Source organism: Hemicordylus capensis, chromosome 6 (assembly GCF_027244095.1).
Source record: "Hemicordylus capensis ecotype Gifberg chromosome 6, rHemCap1.1.pri, whole genome shotgun sequence".
Lineage (NCBI taxonomy): Eukaryota > Metazoa > Chordata > Lepidosauria > Squamata > Cordylidae > Hemicordylus > Hemicordylus capensis.
In genome coordinates this window covers 109,177,691-109,191,260 of record NC_069662.1, presented here as the reverse complement: position 1 = coordinate 109,191,260, position 13,570 = coordinate 109,177,691, and the positions used below count along the sequence as shown (strand labels likewise).

At 39.9% G+C, this 13,570-nt stretch overlaps 1 protein-coding gene across 6 annotated transcripts in view; it reads right to left on the bottom strand.

Moving 5' to 3' along the window:
* Positions 1-560: 560 nt before the first annotated feature.
* Positions 561-13,570, bottom strand: part of THRB (thyroid hormone receptor beta) — a 261,740-nt gene continuing 248,730 nt past the window's right edge. For all 6 annotated transcript variants that reach the window (XM_053262095.1, XM_053262094.1, XM_053262093.1 and 3 more), the window contains 2 exons: positions 10,209-10,467; positions 561-7,801 (listed from right to left, as the gene is read on the bottom strand). In XM_053262095.1, coding sequence (XP_053118070.1) covers positions 7,560-7,801; positions 10,209-10,467 — 501 coding nt within the window. In that variant the 3' untranslated portion in view covers positions 561-7,559. The remainder of the gene's footprint in view (positions 7,802-10,208; positions 10,468-13,570) is intronic.

The window sequence follows — 13,570 nt, the reverse complement described above, 5'->3', positions numbered from 1 at the left end:
CTCATGCAAATGGGAGAAGAGCCAAATTCCTATCAGGTGGTCATCTGTGGGCCTCAGAGAACTCACAGGCCCCTAATCTTGTGGGCAGGGGCATAGCAAGGCTGGAGTGGGCCCAGAGACAAGATTTTAAAATGGGCCCCTCGCTGATATACACATACAAACACACTTCACAATATATAGTGCACTTACACTCACATCCCCATCACGAATACGGTGAATATCTAGTTCACATTGAATCTGTTTTTTTTTAACTCTCGGCTACTGCCGATCTCCAAGATACTCAACATAATTCATAGGGGGTGCAACACAGGTGAGTGGGGAGTCATGTGACATGCCTCGGGGGGGGGCCTTGAGGCAGTGGGGCCCCGACAACTGTCTCCCCTTGCCTAATGGTAGTTACGCCCCTGCTTGTGGGGACTTTGGTGGGGGGTTGAGGCTTTAAAAGCTTGCATGATCAAGTGATATATCCACATGTTCTGGTTTGGATCCAAGCCAATAATATTTCTAAAGTGCTATAACCAAAAATAATATCCTAGAAGAAGAAACAGAGACAGAAACCATTGTTCGGTTATAAGCTTTTTCTTTTTAGAATTCAAGCTTACACAGTAATCTATGCTCACTATAGTCATAATTACATATTAATATCTGCATACAAAAGCTATATAAAAATTATATTCTTTTCCCAAATATACAAATTTTCTCTTCAGACAGTTTAAAACATTTGTGATCACATATTTTAATATAGTTTAGGCTGAAAAAATATTACCCATCTACCATATCACTTAACACTGTTTGGAAAAAAAAATCAACAGAACAAAACAAAGGAAAACAAACATCTATCCCCAAATCCTCAGCCTTTTCAAAAAAAGTCCATGTAATTTCTAACTTAACCTCAGGGCATGAATCCAAAACATTTTTTTTTTAAAGCCAAATCCAAAACCCAAGATAACCCATATTTTTGCATATTAAAAATAATGTAATTATGAAAACAAATTGAAGGTGTTTTGAAATAAAAAAGTAACAAAGAACGGAAGAAATACACCACTCACTCATTCATGCCCTGATATGATCTTATCCAACACTAGTTTAGTTGTGTAATTAAATAAAGTGTCTTTTAATGTTTTACATTGTGCTCAGTAATTTACATCAATTCCATCTACACCAGGATGTAGATTTACATTTGATTGTCTTGTGCATAAATAAGGGTTAGCTTTGTAAAGTTAGGTAAACTGTGCAAATAGACAGTCACAAACAGCTTATTACCTGCACAATATTGCTTCTGAAGGCGACATCATTGAATGTGAATTTATACATACAAGCAATGCACTCTTGCAATTGCTAACATTTATACAACACAATAAAAACTTTGTGAGCAAGGCCAAACCTTTTTTGTCATTGTGATTTTATTTTATTTTATTTAAAAAGCAACATTATTTCATTCTAAAATAAATGTGCTCACTTTGTCTTGAATATTTTCTGTGGAAAATAAATCTCTACCACTCTAGAATATTGTGTCTCTATAAAAATTTATATAAGGGTCATATATCATCGTAGTATCAAAAGGAAGTATCTGATAAATCTAGTTATTTGCAGTAAATTACAATAACAGGAGCAATCAGAACTTCTCGTGTAGGTCTTGCTGTTCCCAATGTTTTAAAAAGGCAGGCAATGAGCATTTGCTTGCTAACAGAGCATGTTCAAATGCACAGTGTTTACAATGGCTGTCTCATTAACTTCTCAATGACCATGTGAGGCAGGCGACTATTCTGAAATATAAGGCTGGAGACAGTAACTTGCCCAAGGCTATCCAGTGAGGACTTATCAGAGCCAGGAAAGAGCCCCACATTTCACTGACTAGTCAGTATAAAACTTTGATCACTTGGACCACACTGGATTTCCAACAAAGTAATAATGAATGATTTTTCCCTGGTTTTGAGTCTAACTGCTAACAGGGGGAAAAGGGTTAGCCTTACAAGCACTGGCTAGATCTGAAAACCATAAGATTGATTGGTTTTCCTTATGATTCATGCAACTAGAAATAGTCAAAATGATACCTACATGTTAAAGAGTTCCATAGCATAAAATACATTACTAACAATGACATGCTGTTCTTGTGGTCATTAGCAATGTCTAGGCAGATTCCTAACAACAGTAATCTTGCCTCTGATTCTGCTGTGTTTGCTTCTTTTTTTCCATACTCCAGCCTACGACGCAGCAATTATTTTAGCACAAAGAGAATCACAAATGTCCAATGGCTAATTCTGACATATATTTTGGCACAGTGTTGCTTTTAGAAACTGTTATCTCACTGTAAAAGTACATCGTCAAAGTAGAACAGAACTCATTTGCGACATAAACCAGTGCAGCTTAAATACCTGTTATTAAGAGCGAGAAATATTAAATATGACATTTTTTTTCAATAGGAAAAAAAAATCCTATGTAGAACACTCCACTTGCTAATACACCAAGAGCAGAAAGAAAAATTGAGGACCGAGTGTGATATCAATATCACCAAGAAGCAGAACGAACACTGTACTTTGAAAAACTGATATCTGCTGTATTCAGTCCATAGTACCCACTCCTGCACACAAAAAATACTGGATGTAGTACTTGCCACTGTGAGCAGCCATTCCAATATCTGCTGCTCAAGAGGTTGCCCATAGTCTGACCAAATCTTAGATATAATGTAGCAAATCTTGCAGGATTTACTATGTTCAGTTCTGAACTATCAGATCCTAATGTAGATCTCAATTCTGCTCTCCTTCTGTGGTGTAAATAATAAAGGACATCGTTGAAAGTCAGTGGAGTTTCAAATGTAAATCTGGAGTGACTGAGAATTTATATCCTCACATCTTGCTAAATCACACCTTTCTGAAGTGAATTATGGCTATTATGTTGTGACTGATGATGAATGGTAACACATTTCAATGGCTTAGTGTCTGTGGAGCATCACATGCTTTGCTAACCAAATGTCACCCATTACACTTTTGTTGTGCATGTTTTACTCAAAGGTGTCTTAGTTCTTTGTTAGCCAGTACTAAAAACTAACACAAATTAAGTGGCTAATATCCTGTAATGCTGGACAATAGCAGCCTGGTTCTAAATCAATCCATGCAAAGTGCCATCCCAAACTCTGTGTGTGAACTGGTTTCGTCCACATGAAACAAGGGGATTTCTTATAGCGTATAAGGGAAGAGGAGGAGATGTCTCCTTGCTCAGGAGAAGGGAAGGCCTATGAAGTTCTGGAGCATTATGCATGAGTTGAAGCTTCTGGATTTTGACCATTCCTTTACTTTGGAGAAATGAAACCGCCTTGATTCCAATAAAGACTCTTTGGCCTAAACCAGATGAAACATTGGAGATCTGTGATAAGTTCTTCCATCTCCTTTTTATTTCTTTTAAAGGCCGCAGTAGGAGAGGGGCAAATTGGGTTAAGCTCACAACAATGGGGAACAGGGTGTTTTTGTTTTATAACCCTTTCCCCCATGCCATTTTCCCAGTCTAAATTATACTCTGAACTGCTAGATGTCACTTTAAACAAAACACATAAATATCTGTATGTATTCCCAAATGGAGCAAAGAGTTGGTGGGTGGTGAGTTGGCATGGGTGACAGTGTTAAATCCCTTTCATGGCATAACAGCTCCAATCCAACATGCCCACCTTCCAAACCTGCTTTTAGAACAAATTAAAATAGATGGGAGATCAAACCATGGATTTCCAATGTTCCACATAATTTGGCACTTACCTTCAAGTCATGTCTATAGTACTAGCTCTGAAGACATTCAAAAACTTCTGAAAAAATAGTAAGAGGCTTGCAACCTTCTGGAGGTGTATCCAGACCTAGCGCTCTTATCACATTTGATCTCATGCCAGTTTTGTTTCTTTTTGTCCAAAATTAAAATGTGCATGTTTCATGTACACAGATACATGCTCCATCTATCTTGAATTGAGGGCTTTGAGTCTTCACATTTAATTTAAAAATGCTGCAGCCAGACAATTACACCATACATTTTGCAAAAATCGTATGTCAGCACTTTCAGACTTCTTTTTTCCTTACTAAAGAAGTAAGCCAGTTTAGTAAAGGCCAGTTCCTATATGTTTGTCAGCAATATCAAGAAAGGCAGATATTTGACATATAATAGTTGCTAGGGCAAATTGCTGGTCAAACGCACACTTTACATTTGTTCATCTTTTGAAAGTTCCCTGAGTTGATCCAATCATATTTTTGGATAACCATTTTTAAAATGACATAGAAAAAGTTGGTCAAAGAATGTGTGAAAAGTCAAAGTCTATTTTGCATATGTCTTTCCTACCAGAAGTGAGTGAAACCAAAAGTATCAGAAAAGAGTATCATTTTCTTCCGCTTGTCTGGGGGAACAGACAGCATAAGGCATACAAATACCATGCGTCTGTAATCTGGCCCTTCAAGGAGCTCCCCTCGCCTCCAATTATACAGGTCCATAGAGCACCTCATCCATGAAATAGCCTTTCTGGGGAAGCTTGTCTGGGAAAGGGAAAGCTTGTCTGGGGAACACCCTTGACAAGGCAAATAGAGCCCACTAGCTTTACGCTGCCTCCCCTGCTGCTCTGTGGCAAGTTACTGAAGTAGTTCTGGTGCTTGTTTTTCTTACTTTAGTACAACTGTTGATTGAGGAGGAAACTCATGTGCTAAATAGATTTGCGCATTATTTTTTTAGTTATGCCACTGTAAAATGATGGATGTTGGCTGCAAATGCAATTAAGTATGGACTTTTGTCCTGGCAATTGGAGACATGCAAATCAACATGCGCCTCCATTTCTACAATATTGTTTAGCCCAGGGGTGGGCTAACCTGGCCCTCCAGCTGTTGTTGAACTACAACCCCCTTGGCTGTTGATGATAGGAGTTGTAGTTCAGCAATAGCAGGAGGGCCAAGTTTGTCCACTCCTGGTTTAGGCAGTACCCCTCCCCATTGATTCAGTTTGAAAAATTCACAGGCATGTTCTGGCATTTGCTGGCATGCCAGAAACTTTGGAAAGCCACTGCCAATCTGTGTAGACAGTACTGAGCTAGATAGACCAATGGTCTGTCTCCGTAGATGGCAGCTTCCTATGTTCCAGGGCATTTTTCTCACTGAATAAATGGGCCACAATGTAACAGAGCTAAGCACAGTAAGGCCCATTAAGATCAACCAGCTCGGTAGGATTGTAGCCATGGGCTTCATTGCCCTCCACATGAAGGGGCAAATCACACTTCCAAGCATGGTTATCTGAGAGTGGATGACCATTTGGTATTCAAAATACTTTCTTTGCTGATGGCATGAAGCATGGGTGAAAAGAACTTTCTAGTTCTCATTTTGTCCACAGTGAAAGTCTACCTGAGTACAGTATTTTCTAGAAAGGACAACAGGATAGAGAATTTTAGTGACTGATTTCAACCAGAACCCAAATACCTACTTGGGTGCATTCAGGAGTTTGCATGCAATCTGTGGATTTCTACCCACCTAGGACAATATTTCATGCCATCATACATGCTGCTCCTCAAACTCCTATCTATTTCAAAAGACCTTCACTATGGGGGTTTCTGCTCAAGAAACAACTGCAAGGTCCTCTTGACTACATGGAACTAGTTTCTTGGATCCTGATCATTAAGAGTGATCACAGATCACAGAGAAAGGGTGATTCTTAGAAAAGGTGATTCTTACTTATTGATAAGTGAATACACAATACGGAGTGGAAGGACTCCTAACATATATTTTGAGAATATTCTGAGTTCTGAAAAAGAGAAGGTCTTTTCTGATGCATCACGCTAAACTGGGAATGACTTGTAGCAAAGAGGTTATACGTTTCAGGAACTGTATGCCATGAAAAAAATTACCATCTTATGGACATCACTATAGAGTATCCCCAAGCATCTAGTTGCCATGACTCCTGCCTAAGATAATTCAACAGTGGTTTTTCTTGCTGCTGCTCACTTTCTTTTTAAGAGCATCAGCGGGGGGTGGGCTGATTTCAGAGAGAGAAAATAAAGACAACTAAGCCCAAATTGCATAAAACTGTATCAAGAAGGGGGAAACCAGATTAAGCAGCACTGCAAGGGGGTTTGATTCACACTTATTTCTACAGCTTATTTTTTCATATACAGTTACTTTTTTTGTCACTAGAGATGGAAATTTGTCATCTAATTATTCCATGGGCCAAACTCCCAATTTATTTCACTACTGAAAATTATCTCTGGACTCTATGGAGCATTCAGATGACCATTTCTTCATCACAATATTCTAGTTCAGTATGGCAAGAAAGTCATCACAAATGAATAACAGTTGCTCATAGTGGTTGTGGGAATGGGCCCCAAGATGCCGGACTAAAAGGTACGTTAAAAAAATCATAATTTCTATTTGGGGTCACCTCTCTTGCATGACATCCCAGGTTCACAGATGTGTAAGTATTCAGAGGAAGTCTTGTTCTTTTTCACTTGCCAATCCAAAAACCTGGAAGTCACTTGAAATCCACAAAGAGCTTGTACATCCATGGACTACCTTATGCAGACCTTCACTACAAGGGAATGTGCCTGTGGGTCTGTTGCCTCCATGAAAACTGATGAGGTAGCCCTTATGGGACAGGATTTGCAGTGTGCAGATCAGAGCTTCTGTATGCATGTGAAATCAATAGACTGAGGCCCAAGCCACTGGACTGCCAAAAGCTTAGATGATGAATGTGGCAACTTTCCTTATGTCAGACTGATTTTTAGATTTAGAGCAATGCAGAATCAGGATTTCAATTCTTATTCTGGTAGGCTTCCCTCGTGCATAGACTAGCAAAAATAAAATGGAAAATAGAAGGAAATAAGGAACTCATATTATTGTTACTTCACTTAGCAGGTATGGAAAAGGATTTGATTTTAAAAGGTACAAACCTTTTGATTTCTAAGATACCTATGATGATTTCAAAGTGATATTGCCATTATGGCAATGATGGCAATGATAGAAGATTTTGGCTTTATGAGGATGCATTTTCTTAAGGGTGGCAAATAAATACTAGGAATGGTGGACATCAGCAAGTGAACATTAGGTGCAGCTAAGTGCTTTTGACTTGAGTTAGGCACGCATCATTAACACTTGCTCAAGTGTGCCCAGTACCTTAGCAAAAAAGTACATGTCCTGAAAGCGAGTTAATACTGTACAAAATATGGCAGAGTTTAAAATATAAAACATTTGATTATCTATCTATTTTCCTGCCACTTCAGCTTATCTCCCCATCTCTCTCCAAGCAGCAATGGTCAACGTGAGCTTGTGACTGCCTGAGTGCTGGTGAATGAAACTGCTTTGTATTCTCAATGTCAAACTTTCAAAGGATTCACATCAAAAAGGACTGAAGGACAAAACTTTTTTTTAAAAAAAGCGATCGTCACAAGTACCCGCATCAAAGGGACATATTCATTCGTGCCTATTAAAAATATAATCCTCCAAACAAAAACAACACGGAACAAAATGGGAATGGACAAAAGAAAACAAACTAGGCAATGGAATGAAATGATACCCAGTAGTGCTATAAGAATGTTGAGAACCTCTCCAGTCTTTTCAGTCCTCAAAAACTTCCAAGAACAAAGGAGGAAAGAGTTCTGTTGGGCATTCCACCTTCATGTGCAGGAAGCGGCTAGCGTGGCAGGCTCCGATCATTCGTAGGTCCGTCACTTTCATCAGCAGTTTTGGCCAAAAATGTGCAATGTGGTGCTTTCTGTAATTAATGTAGTGTTCAAACGCCAGGAGGAAACCCTCCTGGCACTTTTCTATTCTCTCAATGCTGACGAGACCCGGACGATCTGTATAAGTTAGAAGGAAGGCCACAGTTATCAACTCGTTATTCAACAACACTTTTATGAGGCTGACAGAAGGTCTAGTTGGGAAAACAGTAGGCTGGAACCTGGATGAATCAGGCTTAGTTATGTGTATGGCAATTAAATTGTCTAGCTTAGATTTAAGCTATGCTATACAGAACTAGAGGCACCTTTTAACGTGGTAATTCGCTTTATTTAGCAGGGGGAGAGTAACTGGCCGTATCCACCCCCAGCACAGTACTTCCAGTGACTGTTGCTGGTGTTTATCTTATGTTTCTTTTTAGATTGTGAGCCCTTTGGGGACAGGGAGCCATTTTATTTATCTTATTCATTTGTTATTTCTCAGTGTAAACCACCCTGAGCCATTTTTGGAAGGACGGTATAGAAATGAAATCAATCAATCAAATAAATAAATAAATAAAGCAAGCAAGGTGGATATTGGAAGAATTAACGGCACTGTGAAAGAATGTCCCTAGAAAGTGGCCTATGAAGTGTGGTTTAGAGGCTAGTCCTGCATAGCTCCCATACTGGTATTGGGTGTATAAATAATGGTTTGGTCTGTCAAAGCAAGAGCATGTTTCCTAACAAGCAGCACAAAATCAGTTGCTTTGATTAGGTTTGTGTATATACTGGTTGCTGCAGTTCGATCCAAATTCAGATCACGGGTCCAAGATCCACAACCACAGCTTGGCTGATCAGTTTGATGAACCAGCTCGAAGCGATTCACGATCAAACTGCTTGAACTGGCCCGGTTTGTGGTGTACTGGTTTGATCACGAACTTGTTCTGCACATGCTTAGCTTTGATCCTTCTAAGAATATGTACTCTTAACTACTTGCCCAAGCAAATGGGCACAGAGGTGTGCTAACTTACAATCATATGATAGAGGTGAAAAATCCTTAGAATTCCATTTAAGAACTGCTGTGTTGGTTTTTGGGGGGGAGGAGCCAAACTCTGTAAGAGTAGGCCTGCAGTCTGGGGATTCTTCTGAATTGAGTTCAGCTCCTGGTGACCAGGAGTGCATACTTTCAATGCCATCGGATCAGCAAGCTGAATTTCTTTCTTGAGAACCATGAATCAACTGGGTATTGGGTGCAATCCAGTAAGAATTAAGTCCTAAAACTCTATAGCCTTCCAGGCAACAACAAAAACAGCCTGAGTGTCTTTTATTCACATTTCATTGGTCATCATCTTGGGACATTCATAAGTCTCTTAATTTTTCACTAGCTCTGTATAGCTAAGGTTATATCATAACCATGTTATGATTTATAAAGAGTTTCTGTTGATTTTACATTTGGCACTTTCTGAAGTGTTCCCATGAGTGATTAGTCATGCAAAAATGATGCCAGAATGGGTTATTCCTGGACCTCAAGAGACAAATTCATAAGCAGGAGCAGACATGAATCTGGCCTATAGGACTATCCACAAAAACATTTCAAAAATAGTAGGTTGCACAGTAAATATATGCTGTCATGGGATGATACATGTTTTCTATGGAAGTGGTTGTGGAATCCTTTTAAGACATTAATCATATGAGCACGAAATGATACTTCAGAATCTACCATAATCATTTATCCCATGCGGAAACTATGCCAGTGCTCTCGGCCAACCTTTAACTTGTTTCAGACTCAAATTGGTTCATTATGAAGAAAGACAGCATAATGCCATGAGCCACAATGCAGCTCACTAAGGCTTGTGCCCAGCCCACACAGACTTCTGCTGATGCCTGCTGATGTACCTGCTTCCACATAGGGTGGATGTTGCAGAGCAGGTGGTTGTTTAGCATTGCAAATATGCTTTCGCGGGAGAACAGAAGGCTGGAATGCTGGTTAGGGTTTGTGGGCTTTGCACTGCCTACCCCACATAAACAATTAAAAGAGGACTCCCATATGGTACCCATAAATAAAGGCCTATCACTGTATACAGTTATCTATCTATGTGTGTGTGTGTGTGTGTGTGTGTGTGTGTGTGTGTGTGTGTGTGTGTATAAACACACACACACACAACAAATACTTTGACAATGGCCTTGCCTATATAGGGACAACAGAATGCTGAAATGGTAGACAGACAGACAGACAGACAGATAGATAGATAGATATAAGTTTACTCGGTCATTGACCAGCAAAGGAAATGGCAGAATGGACTAAACCTCTTCAGACTGTAGGCAGGTGGTCATGCTTCTGAATGCTCCCTCATGCTAATATCTCCCGGCAAACAGAAACCCAGAACAGCTAGGAAAGGACCAAACTAGAACCTTTCATCCTGATATGCTAACTTCCTGTTTGCAGGCAGTCTTTTAGGTAGGGAAGCAACCAAAAGAGTTACGTCACAGAATACTGACAAGTTAGGCATGATGACGAATAAGATACAGTGCTTAATATTTCCATTCTCACCTGAAGACATGAGCAGAACCGCCTGAAGGAGGGCGACTTCCGTGTCATCAAGGTTGAATGAAGACAGTGACATGCCCAGATCAAAAATGGCATCTGATACTACACCAAGACCTCCATTTTTCAGTTGGCCCCTTGTGACCGCCATCTCACCATTTAGTGTTAAAGTCTCACTCTCAGGGTCATAGCGTACTGCTGCTCTGAGCGACATGATCTCCATGCAACAGCCTTTCAGAAGGATTATCTGGTCTTCACATGGCAGCTGCAGAGAATTGCAAGAGACAATAAATTTTCTTGCACAAGAGAAAGAGACTGATCACGTGCTAACTCTAAAATAAAAATAAGCTTTTTAGTATACATTTTAGTACATTCCTATCCTGTATCTTCCTATTATCACCAAGATCAAAAGAAAAAAATCTAAGCAATGACATGCATATATCACCTTCAAACAGCAAGAATGTGTAGAAAGTTGCATTCAGTGCTTCCCCGTAAGGAAAATATTTTTGGGGGTCGGTGGGGAAACAGTCTGCTTCAGTCAAGCTATTCTTACATTTAGGCTTATGCTGAGATTCGAACTGGGGCCAAAAAGATAAGATGGCACAGGTATCAACTCAAAATAATAAATTATTCCTCCCTATATATTGCAGAAACATTAGATATACAGGTGGCCCTTATTATATATGGTCCCAGCACCCGTGGTTTCATGTATCCTCCATTGGGCTATATAGACCCAACCTCATAATCGGCGGTTTAAAAAATAGTAAACATTAGCCTATCTGCAGTTCCTGAGAGGCCAGAAATGACTTCTGATGTCATTTCTGGCCACCATTTCACACCATGCAGCCATTTGGTGGCTGTTTAAAAATTCCCATTATCTTTTGCTGAAAATTTGAGGAATTGGGGGTGGGGAATGCTGGACAGCTGGAAACCTGGAGAGCATGGCACAAAACTTTATTGCTCTTATTTCTGCCTCCCTGCTTTTTAGCTCTTTTTAAACCTCAAGGAACCTAACCCCCAATTCCCATTGACTCAAGGTCTCATTATCCGTGGTTTTATTATCCGTGGCTGTAGGTCAGAATGGAGCCCCCGTGGATAACAAAGACCGCCTGTACGCCATTGTCTCAGCAATGGTATTTATTGTTATATGTAGCATATAAGGCCATCTTTGTCCCACCTACATCTGCTAGACCACTATTCAATGTAATCTCTGTTACAGAGTACGCTCTGTCCATATGCAGTACAGAGCAAAACCAATGGAGGGTTTTTAAGAGAACCTTACTTGTCAGACCAAAGTTGCTGATTCAGAATTTCATACACAAAACAGGAAGGAGAATAATAGGAATTCCTAGCTAGCCCAACCAATACAGAGGAAACTATAGTGCCCCCTCTGTCTTTGTAGTAGATTACATGCAAATTATACAGCAATCTAAGCTGCAGCTGTTGTATATCCCAACAATCTAACAGGGCAGGAATCCATGTTGTTTTTATCACTGTAACCCTATTAATTGCCCTAAGGTATTGACACAAAAATATGCTTTATATCAGATTCACATAAGGTTATTTTATTTTTAGACCTCCACTGAGATTCTTATTCTCTGAGGGTGGAAGGGAGGGAAGGAAGTCTTATTATAGTACTGGCATAGCGATTACAGTTAATCTTGACAAAAACATTCTGAGTGGGCGACAGAATCTTGGCACAGCAGAAGTGAAAGGAAAGGAAAGGAAAGGAAAGGAAAGGAAAGCAGAGAAAGTTTTAAAAATGGGAGGATGCTGCAAAGGAAAATTGACATTGACTCCACTTTCCAGAGTTGCCAGATTTAGGTGCAGAATATTAGATTCAAAAGGGGATTGATTGATCCTAGTCAGTGAGATTCTCATACAGCAGAATGAACACCTTGCTTGGGAAAGGGCAGGAGTCATAAGGAGAAGGTGACATTTTTATTTTTGAAAGAAAGTGATGAAGTTTCATAACCAGAATTTTAAAAAGAGAACTATAAGGAGATGGAGAGGGGGAGATAAAAGTGAAATATAAACATGATCGCACTTCCAAAATAATTTCAGATAACAAGTATAAAAACAATATAAAACAGTTAAAATTCATAAAACAGATAAAACTCCTGTTAACTGAGCAAAGAGGCACCTTTTAAAGTGGTGATTCTCTTAGGAGGAGAGCAACTGGCCCTATCCAAACCCAGCACAGCATCCCTTCCGTAGCTGTTGCTGGTGTTTGCCTGGTGTTTCTTTTTAAATTGTGAGCCTTTTGGGGACAGGGGACCATCTTATTTATGTATTTATTTTTCTATGTAAACCACTTTGGAAGAGCGGTATATAAATATTCATCGTCGTAGTATTAGTTGTAGTAGTAGTAGTAAAAACAATCTCAGTAAGTAAAAATATTAACATTTAAACTTTAGTTAAAAGCCTGGGAAAACAGGAACATCTTTAGGGTCTTCCTAAAAACAAGCAGAGAAAGAAAGGCTCTTATTTCAACAGGGAGTGTATTCCAGAGACCTGGTGCAGCTACATGGGTGAAAGTGTTACTGAATATACAATGGTGGAGCTGTACATGAGGATTCCTCACTTTTTTATCCTCACATCATAGTGAAGTAATTTAGGTTAAGGGACTGTTACTCCTCCAGTGTTATTCAGTAGCGTCCTTGCTGAGTGGGGATTTGAACTCTGAACTCTGTGGCTAGGGTGCAACACTCTAATCCAGTGCCCAGCCTCAGCCCTCCAGCTATTGTTGAACTACAACTCCCATCATCCCCAGCCACAGTGGCCAATAGTCAGGGATTATGTGAGCTGTAGTCCAACAACAGCTGGAAGGCCGCGGTTGTGCAGCCCAGTTGTAATCATTACACCACACTGGCTCTTTTATATCTGAAACAAGAATCATCCCTATATTGCCACTATCATCCCTTTATCCTGCAACAGAGGCTAATCCAACAGCGTAGAAATCAGTCATGCTGTCTCTTTCCATTCCCTGCTTTTATAACATCAGATATTGGTGAATACAAGGAAAGGAAAGGTTGTGCCATTGAGTCGGTGTTTATTCCTGGTGACCACAGAGCCCTGTGGTTTTCTTGGTAGAATACAGGAGTGGTTTACCATTGCCTCCTTCCATGCAATATGAGATGATGCCTTTCAGCACCTTCCTATATCACTGCTGCCTGATATAGGAGTTCCCCATATTCTGGGAAACACACCAGCAGGGATTCGAACCAACAGCCTCCTGTTCTTTAGGCAGGTGGCTTCCCCACTGCCCTATTAGGAGGGCTTAAAAGGCACATCAATGGCTCTCAAAACCCAATTCCCAAAATACCCAGTGTATTTCAACATCACTTCTATCTGTGAAGATACAGCAC